We start from the raw sequence: 20,469 nt of genomic DNA on the forward strand, positions 1-20,469 counted from the left end.
TTCTTCCTCTTTCTCTCTCTCCTCCTCTCTGTATATCTGACTTTCCAATAAAAATAAATAACTCTAAAACAATAGGGGAAACTAGGCATGACTCATTAATTGCAACAAAGAGATGTGTGAAGCTGGGGTACGAGATATGTGGGTTCTCTTTGTACTACCACAATTTTCGCTTTGTAAATGTAAAACTACTGTGAAACAAAATGCTAAAAAAAAGCTTTTTCAGTTTCAGCATCTTTAATGCTCTTAGAAACAAATGAGTGATTCAATTTATGTAATGGCTCTTAATATTACACTAAAACTTAAAAACAGAATTTAAAGGTGTTTATTAAGTCATTAGCCATTAGCTATTATATTAACATATATTTACTCTTCACACAATGTTACGTTTTCCAAAACAAAACAAATAGACTGATACCGTTTTACACTTAAAATTTTGTTAACTATTTTCCTTTATTTGAACGTCAAGGACAAAAGGAGAGAGAAATAGAGAGATCTCCCATTTGCTAGTTCACTCCCCAAATGCCCACAATGTCTGGCACTGGGCCAGGTGGTAAGGACCCACATGCTTGTGCCAGCCTGTGTGGCCTTTCAGGACACGCCCTCGCAGGAGGCTGGACTGGACGTGCAGGCGGTGGCTGCACCTGGCTATTCCCTTGTGTGTGGCAAACATCTGAAACGGCATCCTCACTGCTGGAGCCAATGCCTGCCCCAACTGTTGGATATATATATATTTTTTAATTCCTTTAATGTTTGCCTTGGTAAAAGACACCTACATTCTCATATCTGATTCCAACCTACTGCTGACATGTTCTGGCAAAACATAACACTTAAGTCTTACACAGCTTTCCATTCGACAAAAGCAAGAATGCCTTAACAATCTTTTTAAGTAACTGTGGATATTTTTCTTTGACTCTTAGAGAAAATTTCGACAACAGTGGTTGCTAAAAGTTAGTTGTAATGTGGAAATACAAGTTATATCAAAGGACTTTTGTATTATGTTACACTACAATCTGTTGGTGGGACTGCTCTTGTGTAGTGGGTTAAGCTGCCACCCACAAAAAAAAAAAAAAGAAAGACAAAACAAAAACAAAAACAAAATGCACTCATATCTCCTAAGAGCATTAGCTCAAGTCCAGACCACTCCACTTCTAATCCAGCTCCCTCCTCATGTGCCTCGCACAGCAGTGGAGGCCAGGTCAAGTTCCCGGGTGCATGTGACTCACGTGGGAGGCCTGGCAAGCGCTCTCCCTGCCTCTGGTTTCAGTCTGGCCCAGCACTTACTGTTGCAGCCATGTGGGGAGTGCACCACTGAATGGAGGGTTTCTTTCTCCCTGTGTTTCTTTCCTGTCTGTAACTGTGACTTTCAAATACATTTTTTTAAAACTCCTATTGGTCTACCTTGTGATAGTCTTCCTCATGTGTAATTTTGCAGCAGTATGCCTGGGTCATTTAAAAAGTATTAGATCCCTGAATCATGTGGTTCTTCTTAATGTGGACATATTCCATTACACAATATCAAAAACCTCGCTTGTAAATAATCACCATCAGTTTAATCAGAGAAGTTGTCAAGTTCATGGTGACAAATGCAAGCTTCTCCAAATTCCAATTTTTAATTAAAAACTCGAGTTTCATCTTTGTTGGCACAAATACTGACACTTTCCCTCGAAGTGGCAGGCTTATTTACTGACTTCTCAAGTCCAAACATCCAGTTGTTTTTTTTTTTTTTTGACCCATGAAATAGTGTGTGGTTAGTTCAGTTCACAACGAATCCTGGGAAGTTTCCCTTGTCGTGCCTAGTGCTTCTCACCCTGCAGCCAGCATGCTTCCTGTGTATTTTCCATTTCACTGTGTGGAGCGTTACAAAGACACACAGGCAAGGGCTGACATGTACTACAATCAGCAATTTTACCACTTCATCAGTAACATTCAGAAATGAAAACTGCATGTAATTTTTAAGTACAGAGAACAACACGATGTGTATTAATACCATGTGGTGTCTACTTTGGTTCTCACTGGAGCTTTGGCAGTTTTCCTCACATTACTTTTTTGACACTCATAATCATGTTAACATGGTTAAAAAAAAAAAGCAGCATGTGTTGTCATTATTATGAAAATAATGTGACCTTGGAAAGCCCCTGGAAGTTCTCATGTACTTAGTGGTCTAAGTGACACGGGTGGCAGCCTTGACCATGGGCCCAATGCTTCCCCAGGTAAGGCCTCTGCAGTTAGTACCATCACACAAACGTGGGCATTAACTCATTTTTTCCTAATACATTATTCACTGGGAAAAACACTTCCTAAAGTAACTATGAGGCAAAATTATCCAAGAATGAAATTTTTAAGTATAAAGAAAAAGCCCAAATGAGAGTAAAATTTCAAGGCAGCGCTGTTTGCCCTGCCACAGCGAGGTATACCACTTAACATTCTTTATCTGCTTTCAGGTGCTATTTAATCAAACACTGGTTTTCCAGATTTATTTTTAACTAGTTTGAATCTTTTTACTCCTGGTCAAAACTGTCCTAAGAGTATGAAGTGAGGGCTTTTCATATTAAAAATACTTGCATAAGACTTTCTCCTGCCCTGAACGTAACTATATCGCCAATAGATCCTTATTTTCTGACTTAAAATTAAGTAGAGAAAAAGCCTTGATCGCTTTCAGTTTCCAAAATCTTTCTTTTTTAAGATTTATTTATTTTTATTGGAAAGGCAGATATAGAGAGAGGAGGAGGGAGAGGAAGATCTTTTGTCAGATGGTTCACTCCTCAAGTGGCCGCAACGGCTGGAGCTGAGCCAATCCAAAACCAGGAGCTTCTTCCAGGTCTCCCACGCAGGTGCAGGGTCCCAAGGCTTTGGGCCATCCTCGACTGCTTTCCCAGGCCACAAGCAGGGAGCTGGATGGGAAGCGTGGCTGCAGGCACACAAACCGGCACCCATATGGGATCCTGGGCATTCAAGGAGAGGACTTTAACCACTATGCCATTGTGCACAGCCTGTTTCCCAAATCTTAAGATTCACTTGGTTTTCACACTAACCAGCCATACTGAACAAGAAAAACGTGCCAAGAAGTAGAACAATTCACAACTACTCTGTGTACATTCCTTGTGGTCACTGTTAGCTCAAAGGGGTCCCTATGACCAGCTTGTCACAGGTTAACTTTCCTACCTCCTCTCTGATAACAGCCTTTGATGTGCTGTGCTGTCACATCTGCACAGTTATACATGGAAAGGGAACAATCCCGTTTCCTGTTAACTCAGCCTGTCTTATGACAACAGCCTGTTTAGTAAACGGATTGCACATCTCTTTCCCTAAACATTATTCTGAAAGATTTATGCTTTCTTTGTGTTCCATCACATTGCTGTTAGCACAACACTGAGCACCAAAAAGAACCGAAGAAACACTGATGTCTTTACTTACGTTGACCCCACTGCCCACTACTGGGATTCAAGTAGTTGGGATAAAGGCCCTCTGGCTTTTCCAGTTTGTTCAGTACCTTTCGAATATTCATGACCTACAACAGAAAATTGAATGCTCTCAGTGAAGAATCCAAATCCCTTCCCGCTCCGGTTTTCATGTCATTCTTTCATGCTTATATCTTTTCATGTTAGAAACAAATCAACTGATTTGAAAGATTCAGAGTTAGAAAACATAGCCTAAACATATGCATATTTTTATTACGAAATAATTGCAGTTGGTGAATATAGTCACATTGATTAATTATCGACCACATGTTCCACTCCATACTACACAGTGGATAAACAAAACCACAGCCTTGGGTTTCTGCAACCCACTGGTAAGAAAGAGAAAATAAAGTAAATCAAGAGGTTTCAAACACTGCAAAAAAAATAATAAGAGGATGTGATGGGCTAAACGGTGTCACCCACCAACCCCTATGGTGAAGCCCCAACAGGCATGGCGAGACTGCGCAAGAGCTTTGCACACCTGCAGCCAAGTGTAGAAGAGGAACACCTCACGAAGCAGAAACTGCCCCCCTTGTCAAACGCAGACAAGGCAAGGGACACGCGCAGGGAGAAGGACGCCTGGCCTGGGCCACTGTTCACTGTGACAAATGTGGTGGGAGAAAGGCTCAACTGGACAGACTTCAGGAGAACAGGATAAGTGGAGGCTACTCCTTCCAAGAACTGCTGCAAAGAGGAGCTGAAAAGTGTGGCTCCATCTGAGGGCACCGTGCTGACGGAATCCACCCAAACAAGTTGAGGTTTACTTCTTGAAAACTACAAATGAATTCATTTGCCACATCAATATTTTATAAAATACGTAAAAAGTTTTTCCATGTATTTGTCTTTTTAAAGTCTACTTGACACTATATATTTTTAGATAATGGAAAATATTCCAACAGGTGAAGCATTGTAAGCAGGCAGAAAGAGGAAGCCTGGCTCTCCCACCTGGGGTTAGGAAGAGCTATGGAAAGATCATGGGTTTCTATCTGGGTTAAAGGAAGAGCTCTGTTGGCCTTGACTGCTGTGTTAATAACATTGTATGTTACTAAATCACTCAGGGAAGGGTATTTTTTTTCCTCACCCATGCTGTTTTAAGACCTCAAGGTGCTCTGCAGACTCTCACCTTCTCAGCGAAGATGGGGTTTCCTGATAAGTGGCTCAGGTGCATGAACTCCAGATGCAGGGTTCCAAACTCTGCCAGAATGCTGCTGCCTCCGGAGGCCCAGGGCCAGTTTCTTCCAATGCCGCTGGAGAAGAGAATTGGTGGGACGTTATGGCTCAGGAGCACAGAGGCCGCCACGGCTCCAAATAGTAGAAGTGAGGGAGACAGCTTCTTAACAACGGCAGCCCAGCAAATGCTCCACTTGGGTATCCTAACACTGACACTGAAAAAGGAGCACTGGACACTGGCTTTAAGTGTTCCCTCCTGTCTCCAAATTAAAACTTAGTGTTGACTTCAGCCATAAAGACATTTCTGTGAGACTGAAATTGATGAACAAATATTTTGGAAGGCACAGGAGGTACACAGAGACATACGATTCCCAGTAACATATAAAACAAACCCCATCAAAACACCTTGCACCAGCCCCACATTTTAATTAATTTTACTCTGAAAGCCCATGGAATGTTAGACAAGTCATATTCTACAGAAGATTTATTTGGATAGAAGGTAAACATCAAAAATACAATTGTTATTTACTCACTTCACCCTTCCCAAATCCTGGTCCACTTACTAGACTTCCTGTTTGTTCGTCTTCACACTACTTTATGTATTGTCTAAGGATATAGGCACTAACACATTCTTTCATCAAGAATCCCCATAAAATCATAGTGTAAAACTCGGAAAGAAGGCAGTTGTATAACCTTCATTTTTTGCTTTTCAAATGATTTCTTTATTTTTATTGGAAAGGCAGATTTACAGAAAGAAGGAGACACAGAAAGTTTCTGTCCACTGGTTCACTCCCCAGGTGACTGCAATGGCTGGAGCTGAGCAGTCTGAAGCCAGGAGCCAGCATCTTCTTCCAGGTCTCTCACATGGGTGCTGGGTCCCTAGGCCTTGGTCCACACTCTAGCGTTTTCCCAAGCAGGGAGATGGATGGCAACTAGAGCAGCTGGGACATGAACGGGAACCCATAACAGATCCTGGCATGTTCATGGCGAAAATTTAGCCACGGATCTATTGTGCTGGGCTCAAAGGTATAAGCTTTAAAAATGATTGTGTCATGGTTCTGCAGAATTGCTTTTTAAAAATACTTATGAGTGGGCCCAGCAGGATAGCCTAGTGGCTAACATCCTTGCCTTGCATGTGCCAGGATCCCATATGGGCACTCGTTCTAATCCTGCCAGCCCTGCTTCCTATCCATCTATCTATCCAGCCCTACTTCCTATCCGTCCTCTACTGGGAAAACAGTCGAGGACAGAGCCTTGGGACCCTGCATGTGGGAGACCCGGAGGAGGTTCCAGGCTCCTGGCTTCGGACTGGCTCAGATCCGGCCTTGTGGCCAGTTGGGGAATGAATCAGCAGACAGAAGATCTTCCTCTCTGTGTCTTCTCCTCTCTGTATATCTGACTTTGCAATAAAAATAAAATAAATAAAAAACCATGGTGATTGAAAAAAATACTTATGGGCATAGATGTGCACACATATAAAATGACTCTTACTCATCAGCACACTCGTAGGAATTTACTTCTGAAAAACCACTTAAAATTTCAAGAGATATGTGGTAATTTGAATCAATAATAAAGTCCATTATTCTCCTAGCCAATAAATTCTTTTCTAATACCTTACAATCACATTTTGGTTTTAGCGCACAGGTACATTTATGAATGTGTGTATTTGCTAGGGACTAAGCATGGGGCTGGATTACAGACAGGGTTATGATAATAAATCACGGTTTTCTTTTTTCAAAGATCTTACAGTGTAATAGGCTGGAATGATATAAACATGAATAGTTCCAATTGTATGGGGCAAGTGCCACGGTAAAGTGTGACTAGAGAATGCAGTCTAACGCAGTACTCACAGCAATCCCTGAGCAAGAGGAAGAGACTCTGCCTTTTCGTTTTTAAATGTATTTAAGAGGCAGTAACACACACATATCTGCCATCTGCTGCTTCACTCCCCAGAGGCCTGCAATGACTGGGCTAGAGCCAAGCTGTAGCCAAGGGCAAGGAACTCACGTGCATGGCAGGGACCCAGTGACTTGAGGGTCTGGAACTGGAAGGCAGGGCAGGGGTACTCTGACATGAGACACAGGAATCTCACAGGAGAGCCAACAGTGAGTGCCTCCCTCAGTTGATGCCTGAAGCGTAAGTCAGAATTGGTAAGGGAGGGAGGAGGGGCCCAGTCTGTGGGCCTGTGCCGGACCCAGGCAGCTTTGGGCCCTGATGAGTACAGGGAAGAGCAGGTGGTGGACGAGAAAGCTCTAAGCTCGGCTCAGGTCTCCTAGGCTGCTGGGATTCTCACTTCTCTTCTTATTCCAGCTCAACCCTATTTACATGCTGCTCTAGCTGTCCCCTACACCTCTTAATTTACCAAACTGCCTTCTATCAGTCACAACCACAGATTGGGCAATCCCAGTCTCCTGTTGCTGCTGAGCCTGAATCCTGGGCTCGGCTAGCTCCTGCTCCCTGCTTCTTTTCACAGCAAAATCTAGAATTTGTTCAAACACTCAGATGCACAGTGCACCTAATAAAGAGTAAACCAAAAAATAAGATTCAGATACCTGAACATGCACCAAACTTTTTAGGTTCTGGAAATTTGGGTGAGTTTTTATTTTCATGGTTGGTTTCGACAAAAAGAATATTCAAACAATCAAATACACTAAATAGTTAATTTAAAATTTTATGGCTAATGCACACAATAATTGGTCATTTATTTGTCCACAACATACCAGTTTTTTTTTTTTTTGCTGGTTTTTACAAATTTATTTGAAAGGAAGAGAAAGAAGGAGAAGAGGGAAAGAGAGAGCAAGTTGTATCTATTTTTCCCTGGTTCATTCTCTCAACACCTGCTGCGGTTAGGCTGGATCAGCCTGAAACCAGGGTCAAGTTACCCATTGGGGTCTTCCATGCAGGTGGCAGGGACCCAAGTACTCAGACCATTGTGACTGCCTTCGAGGGTGCTCCTGGGCAGGACACTGGAACTGTAGGTGGGGCTGGGGCATAAACTCAGACATTTTGACAAGAGCCCAAGTGTCCTAAGTGGCATCTTTACTGTTATGCCAAATGCCTGCTCCATGAAGTGAAGTCTTTCACTCTAATTGTTTTATCACTGATGAGAGTCTATGATGAAACTCTATGAAGCAAATTAGAACTTTCTGTATCCCGGAGAAACAATGCATGAAGCTGCTACATTAAGGAATGTCAGCGTGAGAGTGGCTGGCGAAGAAAAGAGTGAGCTGAGGACTCCCAGGTGTCTGTCTCTCTCACCCTCCATTCCCCGCCACCTCACCCCCTGCAATGGTCAGGGACTGATGCTTTCAGCGCAAGGGGTTGCAGTGTGTGGTGGCACACTCAGCTAGACAAATAACTCCAAATAACTCAATCCCAGATTATTTTTGTATCCACATATTTGTTCTCTGCCATTAGTGTGGTAAATGAAGTGAAAATCAAAGAAACACTTAAAATTTCTGAATGTGTTAAACATTACGGTTTAAAATGGGTTATATATTCCTCACTTCTCCTTTGAACACATCCATATCTGAAGGAAAGCAGCACTCCTTTCTACCACCATGTAATTCTAGGGGAGCAAGGACATGAAAAGCACTAGCGAAAAAATGTCATGCCAGGAAGCAAATGGTTTAGGACACATAGTGTGTTCTTATGAAAAGATAGCTTCACTTACCATTCATTCAACTTACAGAATTAGTGTGTTTCAATAAAACTGATTACTTACAAGATTAATGGTTGTAATCAGCTTTTAAACATAATTCAGGGAAGGGGCTCAAGAAATCAGTGAGGCCACAACTGTAACTAGATATGCAAGGTCCCTTGCCTTTCAATAGTCTAAACTGCAAAGACCCGCACATTCACGAGGGCAGTGCCCACGGGGCCTCACACGGGTCCTCATGGCTGAGATGCGTGTCTCAGGCAAAAGCTTTGCTTCCCATCCGGCACAGCAGGGTTGCACTGAGTTGACAGCAACTTCTGATTACTCACAAAAAGGAAGATGAACACAAGATCGTGAAGATTCATTTTGTCTCCAAAGTCAACGTCTACTTAACAATCTATGTGTTTGTGAGACTCTAAAGAGAGCAAGCGTTTAATACAAAAAATGGGTTTGTGAAAATGAATTCCGAGGGACTTCTTTCTTAGTCTAGGAATCCGGGCATCACATCATTGTGTAGCTCTAGACCAGGGGAGAGTTAAACCTTTTAAACTTGAGTCTCATTAGTACAATATTTTAAAGGCAGCTGTGATGTTCTTTACTTTAAAAGTATGAATAACATTGTTTTTTAAAGTCTTAAAATAATAGCTGGTGTTAAGGAACTATTAGTTCCATATGAAAGGCATGAAAGAAAGGAATTGAATATTCTGAATTTTGTTATAATGACTACATTTTAAGGCCAAATGAGGAGATGCCATATGGAAATGTATACACAGGCAATTAACACCATCTGGGGAGCTGCCAAGTATTTGGTTCAGAGAATCCTAGTAGAGAATTTCAAACTTTTGTTATCGCTTTAATTTATTTCTGTTTTGTCCAGTGCCTAATTCTTCCATTTTAAACTAGAGTATTAGTTATTATTATATGTTTTAATTTAACTTTTCAGTGCTCTACAAAGGTACTCATTATTTGAAAATAAAACATCACAACAAAAATATCTGGTTTTGGTGGCTACAATTAGAAGCATGTCTTGAAAAGAACTGAGTCCTGAAGATTCTTTTGAAATGGTGGAATGCTGTCTTGTTGCTTCAGAGCCTACAACTGAATGCAGTTTATCAGCAGTGTCAACACACTTCCTCACTCTTCTGTATTGCAAAACAGGAAGGTATAATTATTTACTGACCTCACAGCCCTGACAAATCATGGGTGTTTCATGCCTTCCTTCTCCAGGGAGCGGTTAACAGAGTTAGTGGCACTGTTTTATTCATGTCTAAAATCCATGCTGCTAACAAGTCTGACTCTACTATCACCCTGCATTGCCAGCAGACTCTTTCAAAATAACCTTAAACTGAGGTAACTGAGGGATTGTGTACACGCATTAGTGACTTCCCAACTACCACGTGGAACATTAACACATATTTGGTAGCCTGGTATGATCAAATGCCACAAATAATTGATGGAGCTGAAACTTCTAAAAAACTGCCAGATGAATACACAAACAAGGCACTGAATAGGCACAAAGACTTGATTAGCTATAACTTTCAAATTATTGTACCTTGCTGCTTGTTATTCCATGCGAAATGAGAAATGGTGCACTAAAATTTTTGAGAGTCACTGTTTGAATAATTTCTGATCGGCTAATAAGAGAACCAACTCTCCTCCAGTTCATACACTAGAACATCTTTCACTCCTTGAGTCTACAGAGTTACCAAGATTTGGAGGAAATTCACCCTTCTGCCAGCCTACATACTGTTAGGTAGCCTTAAGTGCAACTGGAACGATACATGAATTCAACAAAGCAGACCATCCAAATATTAGCTCTTTTGGATTTTTACATAAATTAGTAAGGAATTACTAGCAATGTCACAAATGGTTGCTTCATTCAGTTGTGTTCCTAAGGCTTTATGATTTTGAGATAGGGCAAGTTCAGCCTTACTTACAGATGCTTCCTTCCTGAAACGAGTTGCCTAGTGCCAGTCTTTCAAGTTTACATTCTACTGTTCTACTAGGCGCTGGACTAACCATTCCAGGGCCTGGCACTGTAAGAGCAGCCAATTCTCTACTGCATCAGCTTGATGACTGAAAAGCTGACGGGGAAGAACTAAGCCGTGGAGGGAAACGGGCTAATTAAGGGGTCACGGAGCTGAATTAATTCAAATGCACCTTTTTCCTGCCTCTGAACAGTAGTAAAATCTCCAACAAATTCCACATTTAATCTTCTTAACCAAAGCCTAAAATAATATTTAAACTTTGCTGTATCTTGTTCAATCTTCTTGTGAGAAGTGACTCAAACGTCTGTCCTGAAGACTGGTAAGATCTCCATCATCTTGGACTTGGCGCCATTTTAAGTATCTGCTTCCCCCAGGTTCGAGCCCTTTAGGTTTGAATTTTGCTATCTGCCTATCTGCTGTAAACTTGCAATCCTGTTCTCCATCAATCTTCTGTACTTTGCAACCCCGTTCCCACCAATCCGCTGCAACCTCCTGGCACTGTATCTGACGGCCCGATCCACCGATTCCTTGCAGCTTTACCCCCTAGTACCCACCTACTACCGTATCTATCCATCTTTTGCAGCCCTCCCATGGCCCTACCCATCAAACCCTCCTGGCTGGTATGTCTGCCCCCAGCCATAAAGGCATAGGCCTGAGTGTCTGCTGCACCTTCTCTCTCTCTCTCCCTCTTCTCTTGGAGCCCCCTCCTGTTACTAAGGCAGGAGACTTCTCTCTCTTCCTCTATCTCTTTCTGCCTTCTCCCTCTTCCCATGGCCATCTTCCTCGGCCCTGCTTTCTCTCCCATTCCCTGTGGCTTTTCCCCCCACTAGAATAAAGATCTCCTGTGTGGCTCACAGCATCTGGCGTCCTGGGTTAACGACAAAAATTCCTAACTCTCACCACAGGTTTGTTCAATCTCATCATGGGCAGTTACTTTAGATATAGCTGAACCTGAGAACTTACAGTTTATCGCTAAATCTCAATGCTGTTGTCTTTGCATCTGATTATCCTGGGTTATGGGGGAAGCCCGGGCTTTCAAAGACTGGCTCCCAAACTCTAAAGACATGTAATTCTCTTTCCCAGCTGTTCTCTGGGTAATAGCTCCTTGATAATCACTCTCCTATCCTCAGTTTCATTAGTTTCAGGGAACATCATCAAAAAGGAGAGCAGAACTAACAAATCTAGGATACACACACACAGAAAGAGACTTACTTAATCATGTTTACAATAAAAAAGAATCATATTCTAAATGCCACTTTAAATACATACTGCATTTGTAATAGACATTTTCTATTCTAGTCATTATACATCACCATTGTTGGAAAGTGTACAACATCTGACTGAATATACATATTATAATTCATTAAGCACATGCTACTGGTAGGTACTGAAGCAAATTTATTTTCAGATAAAATTGTCTACATAGATTCCAGTTGGAAGATGTTATTTTAATTTTAATCCTCTAAACTAATAATTAAGATGGATTTGGAAATGTATATTTAAGGTATAAATTTCCACCATTTACGAAGTTATTTAACTTCAGAATGCAGACCTATGATATGCTGCCATACGTGACAGCCTCTAAAATTCTTGGAATATCTCAGATCCATGTGTTATAAATCATTGCAAGAGCTCTTTAGCATTGGGAGACGGGCGGTTCAAACACCACCACTGCATTTAGACACTTTTCTAAGAAACCTCAGGATATTCTTTCTTGAGAAACTGTAATTCAGTAAATTAATTTCCCAAATATTCCTCTAAAATTTCCTTTTACTTAGACTTTGGAGCAATTATGCCACTACTGTGTTTTATACCTATCACGACAAGACAGTACTTAACACAAATGATATTTGGACCATTCTGCCCATCTCCTTGTCTGCTTCCTTCTATGGGTCTGTGAATCATTTCTGGGTAAAAACTACATGAAATCAATACAGTTTCTAGGCCCCCCCAAAATCTCCAAATTCTGCTTTATAATTTTGTCCTTTAACCCATAGTGGCCAGTATTGCTTCTTCTTCTTATTATTATTATTATTACTTTTACCAAGGGACTACTTCACAAAGTTCATGGATAATGGAATTAAAAGATGCATGTTTTGATAGATTTTTTTTTTCCTAAAATACAGACATAAGAGGAATCTTCAAAAAGTTCCCAGAAAGACGCTTCCCTTCCAGCTCCCTGCCTGTGGCCCGGGAAAGCAGTCAAGGATGGCCCAAAGCTTTGGGACCCTGCACCCGCGCGGGAGACCCGCAAGTCTCCTGGCTTTGGATTGGCATAGTATCGGCCGTTGTGCGCTCACTTGGGAGTGAATCATCGGAGGGAAGATCTTCCTCTCTGTCTCTCCTCTCTGTATATCCTCCTTTCCAATAAAAAAATAATAAAAATAAATCTTTAAAAAAAAAGTTCCCAGAAAGTTATCAAAGAAAGTGTATAAGCATTTGTGTTCTCAAAGAGAGTGTAAGAATTACAATCTTTTTGCATGAGACTTGACTTTGGATTCATTTCTTTCCCAGGAACCATCAGGGACAGAGATGCTGCTGTGTGCATATGTACAACCCCCAGGACCAGGATTGTGTTCACACATGCAGTTGCCAGATCAATGTTTAATTTTGTAAATTTAAAGGCAAAACTAAAAGAGTTGTACCACTGGAACCCACCCTACTTCAGGTACAAAAACACTCATATAACCTTGTATTTACTGTCACCAAACACGTATCCCTGTTAGAGGCATAAGAGAAACATCCTCTTGTAGCCTCATCATATGGTTTCCTATTATAAAGCTGAAGGATTCTGAGGTCATGACTTAGGAGAGCTGAGATAGGGCAAAATGAGGAAAATAAGGATAGAGGGGAATAGTCTGGTGAAGAATAAACTTTATTCAACTTAAATTATTTTTATTCTGAATCCATGTCCTTCTTATATAGGTTTTTGTTTGTTTGGGGAATATATTTTTGATAAGAAACAAACAAAAAAACACTGATAACTTACATGTGGTATTCTCAATTATAAGGGAAGTTTTATTTAGTCCATGAAAGCTGTTAAGTCTGACACAAGTGGTCATAGGGCACTTATATAATAGAACAATTCCTGTCAGAAACAGTATTTCTTTAGTAATGATGCCAAAACTTATGTCAGGTTCTGTTGAAGTTGTGAAGTATATATCTAAGGGCAACATTAAATGAATGTTCAAAAAGTTAAAATACATGCTCTTTGGATGCATCTTGCCAAGTAGAGCAACAAGACTGACCCTAATAAACTGAGTACTTACTGCGCGTCACTAACCATGCAATGCAAACATCAAACACTGCACTAGACACAATCGGGAATTTTATGGTCAAGATGAGTGGTAATGAAATTTTAGAGGGCTGGGGTCTCAACTACAATCCAATTAAAATTTTATTAAGTTAGTTGTAAAAAGGAAATACAGGCTTTGGAAAACATTTCTGTATTTCAGTGGGCATAGCCAAGAAATCAAATGGGCCTAATTAAATTTTTTGTAAATGGAAATGAACTTCATCTGACTAGGATACAGAATACATTAACATCTTACTGCCCAGTTCAGCAAATTCTCACTGTAGGTCTTTTGCAGATATTGAACCACCTGAGAAAAATTCATTCTTGGATACCTAATAAATTACTTACCATTGTTCCTCAGAGTTACCAGAAATTACTTTTTCAGAAAATTTTAGTGAAATTAATACTGGATTAAGTAACCCATAGTAGAGTCAGGTAGTTAATACTACCATTTCTATTTAATTCACAATTAGTGCTTACTCAGAAAGTTTCAGAAACAGGTGAAGCTTAGATAATTAAAGCCAACAACTAGGGTGTTCCCCTCAGGCGAAGTTTCTTTGGCGATCTCCCCATTTGAAATGCCAGACTCAGAACCCTAACCATGAAAGGACAGAAGATGGAACAAGTTAATCAACCACCTCAGCTATAGGTTGGCAACAAAATACCGGGCAAATAGAGACGCTATGATGGACTATTGCAATCAACGGATTTTTCAACAACCTCATCATGTTTGGAGAGGCGAGATTGGCAGCAATTTCGAAACTGGTGATCTATTGAAACCACCTGAGCAAGTATCTCAGAGCATGCCCCACATGCGGGACTTGGGGTGGGTGGGAAGCCGGGTGGGGCTTCTCCCTCAATATCCCCCTTTACCTCAGATACATGAAGGAAACAATATGGAAATAATAGTCTTACCCACTTTCCTATAGCCCCTGACCCTTTTTACCCAAATTACTATGTAAAGATTGTCAAAATAAAAAAACCAAAACCAAAACCAAAACCAAAAAAAACCAACTAGGGTGTTCCTTTTAAAGCTGTAGAACCAACCACAAAATTAAACTATAACTTAAAATTCTATATTTGCTGTTATTAGCTTTGCATTTATACGTAAGAAGTAACACAAACAATAACTGCTTAGCTTATGGTAAGAACAAACAGATCCAAGGATTACTCTCAGAGGCCACAGATTTTGAAGTTCTTGAGCTATTTCATTCCTATTTTTCTGCCTACTGTCTACAGCTGCTGGTTTGAAGGCAGGCAGCGGGAAGCTGTGCTGTGAAATAGTCTGGCAACTAAAGTTTTAAAAACACAAAATATCAGAGGCAAAATCATGAGAAAATAGTACAGAGGACAATGAGCAGTAAACACAATAATAAAGGAAATAATAAATAAAGGATTAATACTCAATCATAAACACAGGTATTCTTTTCAACAAAATATGAACTACTAAAACAAAACCAATGTCTGCCCCATTTTGGTCCTCACCAATATCCCAAGGGAAAGTACAGTAACTGCTTAAGGATAATCTGATCTGTGTAGTTAGCTATAGGTTGCCCCATGGCTTCTTCTGTGCTTAACTTTTCATGCATGCTTAGCTTATCTCCTTAACTGGAGACACAATTCTGCAAATGGATGTCACATGGTAGTTGTCATAATCTGACAACAGCTGCACTGATAAATGGCAGCAACAAATTCATTTCTAACATACTACAATAACCATAATACTTTCTGTAAAATTAAGAACGTTTAATACTTCTACTTAAAATACTGCACATGTATTGATATTCAATTTACATGTCTACACATTTTTCAATAAGAAACTTTATATTATTGAAGAAACTGAAAATGTTATTAAACTTCCTAACCATTTTTATAAAGTAAGGATAATCAAAACATGACGTTATATGCTCTGAACTTTGGCAGCCTCCTAAAGATGTCAACATTGGAAAAATAATTCCAAAGGACCGAGAGATTCACAGGTGGAACTCTAATAGCAAAAGTACTTATTTTCTAGAAGAAATACTCAAAATGCATGCGTTCACAGACATAACTGTAGTTCCTAAAAATACTGGATGATTGCTTTATCTATAAAATGTTAAAAAATAAAAATATCAGTCCAGCATTTTGAAATAAAATTACAATGACTATTTTGTCTTTAAGGAAGCATTCATTTAAAAGTGATAAAACACAAAAATGTAGATTCAATTTAATAACTACCTACTTTCAGAAAGTGTTATGAAATGCTAAAACAAAAATGCCAAAATATTATTTTGAAAAGAAAAACAACAGTCACTCTCATTTTGCCTTTCATAAAAAGAAAAAAGCTTCCCCTCTTTATGGCTTGTTCCCAGAATTTGTATTTGACACAGCATTAAGCATACAGGGCAAGCTGTATGGTAATATGTTCAGAAAATCTTATCCCATAATTAGGCCCGACAATGTTCCGCCACAGTGAGCTGGGGAATAGGAATGTGACAGACAGTATTTGAGAGAAAGAAAAGAATTCGAAATGGAAAGGGAGAGGCAAACTTGGAAGGTTATAACAGACTAAGACAAGCCTTCCCAGATGGATCGGGTCTGAAACGAAAAGCTGTGCAGTCAGGAGAATGCCAGGGTTCTATGGATTGGGTCTACTCCTGCTATAAAGTATATCTTACGGTTGTCATGCAGACCTTCTTGTCCCTTGAATGTCGGTGTAAGAACAACAAGAATGTTTATGGGCTATCTTTCTCCTTATTCAATATGAAAATGCCTTCTTGGAGATCATGAGGAAAATCTGAATAGTCAGTGTTACCAACTTCAGCTAACAGCAGGATGCAAATGTTATGTGAGGTGCCAAGTGGAAAATAAAACAAAATGGTAATGAGCTTCTTGGGTTGGTTTGTTGAAGAGAACAGGTTGAAGGGAAGACAGTGAAGCTGAACTCAGAAATGGTCAAATGATCCTGCCACTGAGAACTGGGGAGTGGCTCCTGCAAGTGCTCCAAGGAGGGCATGACTGTAAGTGTGAGAACGGAGCGGCAGGTGTACCTCAAAGGCAAGCAGTGAGCACACACCGGAGACCTGGATTAAGGGGAACATACAGGGTTGAACTGCAATGGGAAGTCACTCAAGGCTTTTAAAGAAGGATGATAAAACCTGATTTGCACTTTTAGAATTTGTGATGGAGGTTAGGCTTAGAGTAGCCTACATGAAAGAAAACAAGCAAGCAAATGGTTGTCCAGGCAGGAGCTGAGAACAGATGTAAGACAAGGACCAATGACATCTTCATGTCTGCAAGGAGTAGAACACACCTTGTCGGAACTGGGAGACAGGTCACATGCTGCAGGCAAGAGCTGCTAGGAACAACAGGATGTGGGCATACAGGAAGACAGGAATTATGAAGGATTTCTAATTTTTTGGCTATGCCAGCTGAGTAAGTACTGAAACTATTTTCTTTGGAAAGGAAAAGACTGGGATAATAGCAGGTGCGACAAACGTTAAGTCTAAATTCTGTTTCTCGGATTTGCTATAAAAACTGTTGTTCACAACTATAAGGATAAGCCAAATTTTAGCATTTTGATTTTCTTTTAAAAATTTTTTTAAAAATAAAAATGTATTCATTTTGAGCTTTTCTGCAATTGTTTTTCTAAAATCATTTAGAATTACGAAAGCAGCATGCATATGGCAAAATACTGAAACGATACAAAATATTACTTAACAGAAATGAAAGGAGTTCCTATTTTAGATTCTGATGTTAGTGTTCTACATAAGACTTTCATGAAGTCTCTTTTTTTGTGGTCATACACAGAAAATGAAAGAGTAAAAGGAGACAAAGGGGTGTCTACACGTTGATGTTCGGTGTTTCCCGGAGAGGAAAGCCACTTGGTGTCCCACTCCTCCCTCTGCAGTTGCAGAGTTTCTGTCTGCAGAGGTACAATGACTTACTGAACAGTTCTCCTTTCTTGCTATTATTAACAAGGTTGCACACACATGGGGAGGTCTTCAGGACAAAACCACGGAAGTATATGCTCAGTAGACATTACGTATTTGCCTTCTAATTTGCCCCCATACACACTCACTCTCAATGTGCACAACAATGGTGCAACTGCTCATTAGCTGGGCATTTACTTGGTTATCGCAGTAAAAAAATATTAACCTGTTTTAACTTGCATTTCTTCAGTCACAGGTTTCTAACGTTCAATGGGCATTGAGCTTCTTAGAAGAGCCTAGCGTGAACTTGTATTAATATTTTGGTATTACTGCCTTTTTCCTTTCTAGTCAAGCATTATTAATAAATGCAAAAATTATTCAAGTAGTGTATACTCTATTATGAGTCGAATAATGTAGAGATTACTTGAGTAAAAGCCAATATTGTATAGTTATCCCTTTACAATTCTTCCTGCACTTCCAACTTGTACTTTTAGTTAGGGTTATGCAATGTTAATTATCTGCATGGATGCAAATATTGAGAATTTGCTGTTGTTTTGAAAAAGATTTATCCTGTTTTTTATTTGAAGGGCAGAGTTACAAAGAAGGGGAAAGAGATCTCTTCCATCCACTGGTTTACTCCTTAAATGGCCACAATGGCTAGAGCTGCAGCATATCTGAAACCAGAAGTCAGGAGCCTCTTGTGGGTCTCCCAAGGCTTTGGCCCATCCTCTGCTGCTCTCCCAGTCTGTAAGCAGAGAGATGGATGGGAACTGAAGTAGCTGGAACATGAAATGGAACCCATATGAGATGTTGGGGCTATAACGCTGAAGCTTAGCTAACTGTGTGAAATTAATTCTGAGTGCCTTCCCTTCAGAATTTGTAACTTTTAATAAACTGTGATTACATTATAATCAACATGCTTATCCCACCAAGGAATACTATTCTGAGATAACAATGTTTAACAGCTGCATACTAACCTTGAATATATAAAATGGGTAATCACATTTTATTAAACAAAACCTCTTTTTTTTTTTTTAAGATTTACTTATTTTTACGCAGAGAAGGAGAGATAAAGAACTTCCACCTGCTGGTTCACTCTGCAAATGCCCACCACGGCTGGAGCTGAGCCAATCTGATCTGAAGCCAGGAGCCAGGAGCTCCCTCTGCATGTCCCATGTGGATCAGGGTCCTAAGGTTTTGGACCATCCTCTACTGCTTTCCCAGGGCACATGCAGGCAGCTGGATGCAAAGTGGAGCAGCTGGGATACAAACTGGTATCTCTAGGGGAGCCCAATGCATGCAGGGAGAGGACTTTAGACATTTGTCTACTGTGCTGGGCCCAAACCAAACTCTCTATTGCTGAACTGGTAGACCTCTTCAAAACTTTAAAAATTGTATAATCATGTTATATTAGCCATAAGCATCAGCCCCATGGCTTTCAGGAAGCTTTTTATACATCAATAAATCTTAATATCACCCATTCTATGTTTTGAAATTTTCCCTCAGTTTGTTGCCCTTTTTGGTTTTAGTTATTTTTGGTTATATTGATCTTCATATGGTAATATATTTTTCCATATTTTCCTCTCCATATAAATACTCTTGGTTCTGTGCTTTACTTAGAAAATCTCTCTTCATCCAAGAATGCTTTAAAAATCATGAAAATCTGGGCAGTAATGTCTTTCTTTCTTGTTAGTTTCAAGAATTGATCATAACTGAGTCTAAATTTGCATTAAAAAGTCATCATATGGTATATTTTGTAGTTATTTCTTTGGTCTCACCTGCTCAATAGTTTAGCTAATCATGGCTACTGACATAACTGCTATTATTATTATTTTCCATGATACAGTTTTGTAGGTTAAGGATTCCTCCCTCTCTGTCCTTACTTCCCGTTCCCCTCATCCATTTTCCCACATATTATTACAATAGTATTATACTTTGGCCAGTCACAAGTCCAACCTTCTGCTCTTTCAGTGTATCACGGTACTGTAGGCACAGACAATGGTAGAAAATCTATTATCTTACTGTCAAGGTGCTGTAAACTGTTTCATTGGGAGTCTTTTTATTTGTTTATTATACTGCAATGTATCTTAACTTCCTGGTATGCTTCTCTCCATTATACAGTCCATCTGTGAGGAGATATGTCTATATTTGTTTACCTACACATCCATTTGTTTTGTATTTTGCATGAAGGTTGCCTTATATCAGAGAGAACATGCAGCACTTCCTCTTTGGGGACTGGCTCATTTCACTGAGCATAATGGTCTCCAGTTCTAAGCCTAATCTCTTTTATCTTCAGCAAAATTCCACTGATTTCTCTCCTGTGTTTAAACAATGATTTAGTAGTTTCGTGAATATTTCCCCATTAAGGGGGAAATTTGCATTTTGATAATGAAGAACATTGTATCTAGATAATTTACACAATAGAGAGGCTGAAGTCAAATTAAAAAATGAGACAGAGAATCAATAAATTATGTTTCTAGCTAATCTTCCAGTATGACTTTGAGCAACTCCCTTAAAATCTCTAAACAGGCACTCACGATGCAGAAATCTAAGTGTTACCTGCTCAGGCTACAATGCAGGCTCACAGCAGGATCAGACAGGACAACACACACGAAAATGCTCCGGAACTACACGGGTTAGCCAGTAAAAATACTTTTATCTTTTTGGTCAAGCAATTGGCATTCAGCTACCAAAAAAAAAAAAAAAAACTGCTTGAAGGGTTTTCTCTTCAATTTAAAAGATGTCTGACTACTCAATAAAAATAAATTCAACATATGTTCACTTGGAGACAGAAATATTAACACAAGTAATAATGAAACAAAGGCATCCCCAAGATTCATGATGGAACAAATTGCTATTGTTAGCAGTCAACTGTCTTATAGTGGTGTTATATAACTATCAAATAGGCAACACTTTCAAAAAGGTAATTAAATTATTTCTCTTAATAAAAGAAAGAAAGTCACAGAAATCTATGATTCATTACACAATG

At 39.8% G+C, this 20,469-nt stretch overlaps 1 protein-coding gene across 2 annotated transcripts in view; it reads right to left on the reverse strand.

The window, feature by feature from the left end:
• The window catches only part of MAN1A1 (mannosidase alpha class 1A member 1), a 173,884-nt gene that overhangs the window by 27,384 nt on the left and 126,031 nt on the right, over positions 1-20,469 (reverse strand). For both annotated transcript variants that reach the window (XM_040965569.1, XM_040965570.1), the window contains 2 exons: positions 4,582-4,705; positions 3,415-3,508 (listed from right to left, as the gene is read on the reverse strand). In XM_040965569.1, the coding sequence (XP_040821503.1) occupies positions 3,415-3,508; positions 4,582-4,705 (218 nt within the window). The remainder of the gene's footprint in view (positions 1-3,414; positions 3,509-4,581; positions 4,706-20,469) is intronic.

Source organism: Ochotona curzoniae, unplaced genomic scaffold (assembly GCF_017591425.1).
Source record: "Ochotona curzoniae isolate NIBS_2020 unplaced genomic scaffold, NIBS_Ocur_1.0 scaffold_3890, whole genome shotgun sequence".
NCBI lineage: Eukaryota > Metazoa > Chordata > Mammalia > Lagomorpha > Ochotonidae > Ochotona > Ochotona curzoniae.